The sequence below is a fragment of the Pleurodeles waltl genome, chromosome 4_1, assembly GCF_031143425.1.
Source record: "Pleurodeles waltl isolate 20211129_DDA chromosome 4_1, aPleWal1.hap1.20221129, whole genome shotgun sequence".
Lineage (NCBI taxonomy): Eukaryota > Metazoa > Chordata > Amphibia > Caudata > Salamandridae > Pleurodeles > Pleurodeles waltl.
The window spans coordinates 917,617,885-917,627,293 of NC_090442.1; the positions used below are offsets into that span (position 1 = coordinate 917,617,885).

The 9,409-nt window shown below is 46.9% G+C and overlaps 1 protein-coding gene across 1 annotated transcript in view; it reads right to left on the reverse strand.

Annotated features, from left to right (window-relative positions):
- NAPEPLD (N-acyl phosphatidylethanolamine phospholipase D) overlaps positions 1 to 5,641 on the reverse strand; it is an 84,435-nt gene extending 78,794 nt beyond the window's left edge. The window contains exon 1 of the mRNA XM_069229686.1: positions 5,122 to 5,641. Within this exon, the coding sequence (XP_069085787.1) occupies positions 5,122 to 5,318 (197 nt within the window). The 5' untranslated portion in view covers positions 5,319 to 5,641. The remainder of the gene's footprint in view (positions 1 to 5,121) is intronic.
- Positions 5,642 to 9,409: the final 3,768 nt, after the last annotated feature.

The window sequence follows — 9,409 nt, forward strand, 5'->3', positions numbered from 1 at the left end:
ACTCAGAGTTTGTGTGATGCACAATACACTCGATACGTTCCATGGTATACAAGTATGTGCTACACGCAAGGGCGTCAGGACAGACGGCACTCAGTCGTAAAATACGAGTGTCATTTGTGCCAATCGCAGAACAGAGAGAGTTTATGATCCACCATTCGTGAGATTAGCAACAGAGATATTTTTCGGTTACCGTTAACTATTTTTCAAGTCAGTCAACTGTGCTAAAACTGACGCTACTTATTTGTTAATAGGGGTGTTCAATATACGCGAGCTATTTCTCAAATTCAATATATTTTGCCTATTAAAAGCCTAGCGTACGGTTCTTCTGCTCCATCTCTCTTCCTTAAATTATCACGTGTCTCTTTCCACTTTTCTCCCTCTTGTATCCATTGTTCTTTAGTAAGCATGGTTTAAATGTCCTAGCAATCAGGTTTCGCCTTTTAAAATATATTAACTTACAATTAGACAATAGTTTTAAAAGGAATTAATATGTAAATATATGCTATTTTTAAAGCATGTAACACTTATTATATTAATTTTAAGGCTGTCTAGTGTATTTTGCATCTATATCCGTCCTGTTATTTGCGCCTTATAACAACAGTGTGATGTTCTAATTATTGCGCTTTTTGTTTTTAAAAAAAACTCACTAAATTAAACTGAAAAAAAAACGAGTGCGTCGAGGTAGCCAAACAGTAACACGTACCTGTGGCAACAAGGTGTGTATAAAACAGGTTGTTATATTCCAATTCTCAGGCTGTCCCTCTGGATCATGGAATACTGCCAGTCTGCCCAGTACACGCATGTGTTCGGGGTAGCTCAGCCCCGTTGCTAAGAAACAAAACGCTATGTTTGTATATGGAGGGTGGAAGGATATTTACTGTTTCCAACAGCCTCACCTAAGCTGCTGTAGTCAACTATAAGAGAAAGGCTCAGTGGCTGGAGGTGCTATGTTTATATATAAATAAATAGGATTTATTGAAAGGAAACGAAGATGGCCTACTAGATGCCGGTGAATTTAAAAAAAAAAAAAATAGAGGGGTGGGGGCAGACAACCAGTATGAGCATGGTTATGCCCCTCACCCCAACATAACAGTCTTTCAGGCCCCCATCCGCCACAAACTAAAGGATCTTATCCCAACGGCAAGCAAGAGGACATTTGATTGTTTTGATTTTACATTTGGGCTAAGAGAGCTTGGCTAAGTCTCAATATCTTCCCACTTGGAATGGTGAGCGGCTGCACTTTTTGGACTTTGGGACGCTGCCATGTAGAAGAATCTACCAGACCTAGATACTTATGAAAACTTAACATCTGGGTGAGTCCAGGGTGGTGTGCTTCACATGCACCCCACACCATTTTCTTTCCCACATTACCCTGCAAACCTCCAACTTTGCTTGAAATCACGCATTTTCCCTACATTTTTGTGATGGAACCTTCCAGAATCTGCAGGAATCCACAAAATTCCTACCACCCAGCATAGTTACATCTATATCAATAACAAATCTGCCCTACGTGTCAGCCTAACAACTTTTTATCAAACTGCCTTTTTGGACCCGCTTTGGATCCCTCTCAATTTCGACATGTTTTTGGCCATTCCCTTTCACTGGCACTTGGCCTACCTGCACAAGTGAGGTAACACTTTTATTGGGAGACTAAGGGGGACATTGGGTGGTAGGAAATTTGGGCCGGCGCAGTGATCCCACACAGAAATGTGAGGAAAATTTGATTTCGTAGGTGAATTTGAGGTTTGCTGAGGATTCTGGGTAAGAAAACACTGGGATATCCACGCAGGTCACAACTCCCTGGACTCCCTCGGGTGTCTAGTTTTCAGAAATGTCTGGGTTTGGTAGGTTTCCCTAGATGGCTCCTGAGCCCAGGACCAAAAACAGCTAGTTTTGTAATAGATAATTTTGATGTGTCTATGTTGTGTTTTGGACCCTTCCCCGTCGCGGGCACTAGGTCTACCCACACAAGTGAGGTACCAATTTTATTGGGAGATGTGGGGAAATGCAGGGTGGAAGGAAGATTGTGGCTCCCCTCTGATTCCAGAACTGTGCAGCACCAAAACGTGAAGAAAAGGTGTTTTTTTAACCCACATTTTGAGGTTTGCAAAGGATTCTGGGTAACAGAACCCAGTGAGAGCACCACAGGTCACCCATCCTGGATTCCCCTTGGTGTCTAGTTTTCAAAAATGGACAGGTTTGCTAGGTTTCCCTAAGTGCCGGATGAGCTAGAGACCAAAATCCACACCTAGGCACATTGCTAAAAACAGGTCAATTTTCATTAGAAAAACGTGAAGTGTCCTTGTTGTGTTTTGGGGCATTTCCTGTTGCGAGCACTAGGCCTACCCACACAAGTGAGGTACCATTTTTATCAGGAGACTTGGGGGAATGCAAGGGGGGGGGGGGGGGGGCTGTGGCTCCCCTCAGATTTCAGAACATTCCATCACTGTATTGTGAGGAAAAAGTGTTTTTTTCCCAAATGTTGAGGTTTGCTATGGATTATGGGTAACATAACCTTGAGAGAGACCCTCAAGTCACCCCATCCTGGAGTCCCTTAGGTGTCTAGATTTAAAAAATGCACAAGTTTGCTAGGTTTCGGTAGGTGCCGGCTGAGCTAAAGGCCAAAATCCACAGCTAGGCACTTTTCAAAAAACACTTCAGATTTCAATGTAAAAATGTGATGTGTCCATGTTGTGTTTTGGGGCGTTTCCTGTCGAGGGCACTAGGCCTACCCACACAAGTGAGGTACCATTTTTATCGGGAGACTTGGGGGAACACAGAATAGAAGAACAAGTGTTATTGCCCATTGTCTTCCTCGTTCCTTTTGTTCCTTCCAAATGTAAGGCGGTGTGTAAGAAAAAAAAAGTCTATTTGAGAATTGCCCTGTAATTCACATGCTAGTCTGGGAACCCCCGAATTCGTTGAAGTGCAAATCACCACTGCTTCTCAACACCTTATCTTGTGCCCATTTTGGAAATACAAAGGTTTCCTTAATACCTATTTTTTACTCTTTATATTTTACCAAATGAATTGCTGTATACCCGGTATAACATAAAAACCCATTGCAAGGTGCAGCTCATTTATTGGCTCTGGGTACCTAGGGTTCTTGATGAACCTACAAGCCCTATATATCCCCGCAAACAGAAGAGTACAGCAGAAATAACGGTATATTGCTTTTAAAAAAATGCCATAGCTGGAAAAAGTGACAGAAGAAAACATGGATAGAAATGGCTGATTTTTTTCAACTCAATTTCAATGTTTTTTTTATTTCAGTTGTTACTTTCTGTAGGAAAACCTTGAAGGATCTACTCAAATGACCCCTTGCTGAATTCAGAATTTTGCCTAATTTTCAGAAATGTTTAGCTGTCCAGGATCCACCACTGGTTTCACACGCATTTCTGTCACTATCTAGGAGGCTGAAACCACAAAAAATAGAAAAAATGGGTTATGTCCAGTAAAATGCAAAAATTGTGTTGAAAAATGTGGTTTTCTGATTCAAGTCTGCCTGTTCCTGAAAGCTGGGAAGATGGTGATTTTAACACCACAAGCCCTTTGTTCACACCATTTGCAGGGAAAAAAACAAGTGCTTTCTTCTGCAGCACTTTTTTTTCCATTTTTCTGTGAAAAAAAAAACAAATTGTAGCTGTATTTTGGCTAATTTCTTGATCTCCTCCAGGGGAACCCAAAAGCTCTGGGTACCTTTAGAATCCCTAGGTTGTTGGGAAAAAAGGGACGCAAATTTGGCGTGGATAGCTCATGTAGGAAAAAAGTTATGAGAGCCTAAGCGCGAATTACCCCAATAAGCCAAAAAAGGCTCAGCACAGGAAGGGGAAAAGGCCTGGCAGCGAAGGAGTCAATTGTTTTGCATTTCAACTTTATTAATGTGTTGATACTGCATAAATATTTTTACACATTGCCCTAAATTAAGCCTGCCTGCTCTGTGCCATAGCTACCAAGGGGTTGAGCTCAGGGTAATTTAGTGACTTGGAGGGTTGACCCTAACAAGGTTTGTGATTATTCCTTGAGGTGGGTAGTCACCCACCCCAAATAATCCAATTTCGTGCAATGGTCCATCTGGGATTCAACCTGCTGACCTGAATGCTACACACATCTTTGCTCAACACACTAAGCTACCTTACTGACAGTAATTACTGTGCCATGGCATGAAACATAGCAGACGTTCACACAACACTTTAAGGTTTTTATAGGGCTGTATGTTCAAGTTGTGTTAAAAATAGTGAAAAAACAGGTATGAGCACAGGGGCAGCGTTAGTGTCCGGTACTCTGACAGGTGTATTCTGTGCCTCTATGGGGTTACTTTCTTCAAAGTAGTCAACACCTTTGTATATTCTCCAACCTATGTGCCCTCTGATGAATGTGCTTTGGATAGCTGGAGACCGAAATCCTGGAAGATGGGCCTCTGTCCACAAAATACCAACCAAGCAATACTGTGGACCAAGGGTGAGCATTCTGGAAACAGACTTTAAGAGAGTGTAGGGTTTGTAATGGTCTAATTGTGTGATACGTGAAACATTAAAAGGATAGCGAGACGCCTGATAACATGTTGGCTACATGTATTAATTCTGCTAGTAAGGCGGGACGTAAGTATATGGTACGGCTAAACCATACGATGGAGCCACAGGCTTATTGCATATGTCCACCATCATGTAAACACATCTACCTACTGAACATGGCCGTGTTATGTTAGAGAAAAAGAGTGTGTCACAGCCGTCATCACTGCCAGTCCAGAGGGCGCATTCTGGAACTATCCCTAGTCACATCGAGTCTCTGGTGGATACTTGGGATGCGCTCACACCCGACAGGTGGACCCGTCTTGTGAGCTACCATCAAGCAGTCCTGACCTTTCAGCTAACACCACTTTGCACACTTACGTTACACTAACAGTAAAACCGAAACTACAAGTACCAGAATGCAACAGGCGGCTGGCCACTACTTCAGAGCTGGGTGTATAGACCTGTCGCTACAGGATTCACGCGGCTGCCAGTAATGCTTCCTGCAGGCTTTCTGTAGCGGCCGTGGGCTGTCCCACCTGTAGAGGGCCCTGGCAACCCTCTTGGTCCTCAAAGAGGGTTCGGCTGCTGTCTGTGACGTGAACCTCACCTCTCGCCCGACGTCTCCTTGTGCTTCCCGGCCATTGCAGCTCCCTGGTGCCACGGACACCGGCTCCAGATCCTACGGTTCCACCAGCCGATACTTCCTGTCTTTGCCGAGCCACAGCCTCCGTAGCGCGGCTGCTGAAAAAGCAGCGCCAGCCACCCTGAGAGCAGCGCCCGCCTCCGCCTCACCGCCACCACCATGGCTCGCCGCCGCGTCCCATTGTGCAGCCGGTGCCTCTGGCAGGGACCACGGGACCTGCGGCAGGAATGTGCACAGACCTGCCGCACCGAGAGGGCGGGGCGAGAGGTGGACCCAGCGGGGCCCAGCAGCCATCTTGTGACGTGAGAGCACTGGCTCACCCCGGCCACAGGCTGCTGTGGAGTCGGAGGTGACTCCTGAATATGCGTGCAGCGCGCCGCGCGGCAATAATGCTCGGACACGCAGTGGAGTTTGAGGTTTGCCGCGAGCAGGACAGCACACACAACTTTTACGCTCCGTTCCTCCTCGCGCCACTTTTATTTTTAATATTTCCCCCTGCGTCACGTCTGGGCAAAACCATTACCCGCAACGAGACGAGGGGAGACTGAGCCAGGAGGGCGAAAACCTCTCTCTGGCATGTTCGCCAATGGGAGTGACCGCGCACCAGTTTATGTCACTGGTCGAGACACTACGCTCCTCCAAAAATTTAAACAAACAACAACACATAACTTAAGAAATGTTCAGTCTAGTCATATTCAGGTTAAAGTCTTCGCTTGATCCTGACCTGCCAGGGAACAAGCTATATAGTCTTGGAGCTTGATAGACGGCAGGGGGTTGCACTGTAGACCATATCTTGTGCGAACAAAGCCATGCTCTGATGACTCAAATTCGGGAGTCAGGAAGTCTGAGACCTGGCAGGGTGACAGAGGAGTAGATACTTGGTCCCTGACACTGTCACATTGGGGACATTGTTCAGTGGAGGGATTAGGGACTCTGGTGATATGATCATTGGCTTTGGCCCAGACGATGGAGCTGAGGAATGAAATCGTTTGAATACTGACACATTCCAGATGAATTCCTCATGTCCACGGCGAGCGACCACTAGGGTGCCTTGGCATCCCACGATTGCCCACGCATGAGGGTCAAATGGCAGGCTGAACTTGCTGCCTGGATTCCTGTCCTTCACAAGCACCTTGTACCCTACTCGGAGATCTGATACTTTGGCACATCTATGACGGCTCGCTCAATCATTTGTAGACTTCCGTCTTTCGTAGGTCTGTTCATCATTTATGCACTTAAGCGCCCAGTCTGGGTGGTGTGGAGTCGAGTCTTGCACTACTCGCCCCATAGACAAATGAGCAGGAGAGCATTTAGTTTTGGCATGGAGTATCAGGCAATAGTTTTGTAGGAATGTGTAGATAGCCATTTCAGGTGAGTGATGAGATGCACTGGCAATCCTGACAACCTTGTTGAGGGTTCTCATGAACCTTTCCACTTCGCTGTTGGCTTGTGGCCAGCAAGGTGTTATCTTCTTGTGGACAATCCCCATGGATGTTAGATATGCTGCCACCTCTCGGCCTTAGAACGGTGGCCCATTGTCTGTTCGCACTTCCTTGATGATGCCATGGGTGGCTAGAATCTTTTATATTTTTGGGAGTACCTCGGTGGCTGTCAAGGACTTGAGGATCTCCACCACAGGATATTTTGAATGGTCATCTATTAAGACTAGCATTTGCCGGCCATCTGGCAAGCTTCCAAAGTCAATACTCGCAACCTCCCACGGTCGACTTGGCCCTCGTTCGGTGGTGATGGGGGCTGGAGGATTGAGACTCCTTACTGCTTGATACCACTCACATGACCGGATCATGGTTTCCACCTTCTCGTCCTTCATAGGAAACCACACTTTAGCTCGCAGTCTGTTTTTTTTGTCTTCACCATGCCTTGGTGACCTGCATGGGCTAACTGAAACAGCCTGATCTGCTAGGCTGGAAGGGACAATAATGCGGTGTCCACAGAGTAGGCATCCATTTGGGCCCTCAGTAAGTTCTTCTCGAACATGGTGTAGGCTCTCGATGATGCGCCTGGATTGCATCGTGAGTTTGGGCCACTGTCATTTTAGAATGGGCCACTGTCCGCTCCGGACTGCTGCAAGCACTTTCTGGAGACACTCGTCTTGTGCTGTGGCTTGACAGAGGTCCTCATTCCATATAGGTCAAGGGTGAGATTGTTCAGCCACATACCTAATGTACTCGTCTGCTTCTTGCGCCTCCTTCTCTTCTTCTTCCGTGGCTGACCAAGGGTGGCTTGAGAGGTAGTCTGCTGGATTGTTGGATCCTGGCTGATATTCTATTCAACAGTTATACTCTTGGAGTTGGAGTAACCACTTCTCGATTCGAGGAAGTGGGTTAGAGGTCCTCCCATGAAAAAGGGGAAGTAAGGGTTTATGATCTGTCAGCACTGTAAATGGATGTCCATACACATAAAGGTGGAAGTGCCTACACCCTCAGTGTATTGCAATGGCTTCCTTTTCTATTTGTGAGTACCTCTGCTCAGTCGGGGTGAGGGACCGACTGGCGTAGGCCACTGGAGACCAGTCCTCTTGAATTTCCTTTTGTAGCAGCTCCTCACCTAGTCCCTTTGGGCCTACGGCTATAGAGGTGTCTTTGGACGGGTCGAAGTATCTTAATATAGTGTTTGCAGACAGTGCGTCCTTGGTGTTTTGAAATGCGGCATCTTTGATGGGTCCCCCACTCCCATGGTGTTGCTGATTTGGTGAAGCCTCGAAGCGGTTGTTTTAGGAGGGTGAGTCCTTTTATGAACCAGCTACAGTAATTTACCATGCCTAGGAAACTCTGAATCTCCGTTACTGTTGTTAGGGGAGGTGCATGTCTTGGACCTTGGCCGGATCTGGAGCAACACCTTCGGATGAGAAGACATAACCAAAAAATTGCAGCTTTCTCTTGAGGAACTCGCATGTGTTGCGATGGAGTGTCAAACCTGAGTCCTGGATTCTCTGGAGCACTTTCTTCAGGCGACTCTGGTGTTCGGGCAGGGTTCTCGCTGACATTGAGAATTCCAGGGAGGTCAGCCAGCAGTTCGTGGATGGTGTTTTGGAATACCTCAGCAGCACTTGAGATTCCAAAATTGAGCTGGCTATAGTGACAGTCTCACATGTGTCGAAAATGGTGTTATGTAGCGGGATTCCTTGGCGAGATTTAGTTGGTGGTACCCAGATCTCAAGTCTAGCTTTGAGAACCAACAGACTCCGCTGATTTCGCCAATCAGGTCATCTATGGTCGGGGGGAGGTGTTGTTCTCTCTTGATGGCTACATTGGGTAGCCTCATGTCAACACAGATCCTCACCTCCTCTGGCTGCTTGGGCATCCTGGCCACTACGATGGGGATACCCATGGTGCTGGACCGGTGACTCTTTCGATTATGCCGGATCCCTCAAGTTTGTATAGTTCTATTTCAACTAGTGGCCGCAGGTGAAAAGCGATACGGGGATGGCGAAGGGCTACTGGTTGTACGGTTTTGTCTATGTGGAGCTTGATCACCTTGCTCTTTAAACATCCAATGCCCTCGAAAATGCCAGGGAAGTTTTCATCAATAGACTCTTCGTACACCCCGAAATTAAAAGACACTATGCCTAGAGCTTCGGCGGTGCCACATCCTAGCAGCATGCCGTGGCCGTCTTTTGCCACGTACACTTGTCGTTCGATTGAGTGGGGTCCATAAGTCAGTGTCGTTTTGAACTTTCCCCTCATGACAAGTGGGGAGGACTGTCCGTAGGCAAATACTTTGATGGTTGTTGGGGTCAGACTTGGGAGCGGATTCATCTCCTCGTACGTGTCGGACGACATGATATTAATCGAGGCGTCTGTGTCTACCACCACTTGGTTTGTGTGTACTCAAACTTGTATGCTGCACCTGGGTAGTTGTCGTGTCGTGCCAGGCGCTGAGCCTATTGTGAAAATGGAATGAACTGCATGTTCCTCATTGTCATCATCGTCCATGTCACTAGTTTGACTTTGCGGATGAAAAATGGCATTGGTCGTGGGGTTTGAGGTCCTACCTTTCCGTGACCTGCACACCTTCTGGAAGTGATTGAGTTTCCCGCATCCTACGCATGTCTTCCCACTGGCCGGGCAGTCTGAGGGCGGTGAGAGGGTCCTCCGCAGTAGCCACATGCCTTGTTTGGTGCGTAGCGCTGTTTGGGTCTCGGCTTGTTGGGCGTCGTCGTGATGGCATTCACTGGTTCTTCTTTCACATGACCCTGTAGCACTGCTTCCATATGCAATGCTCTAGACTT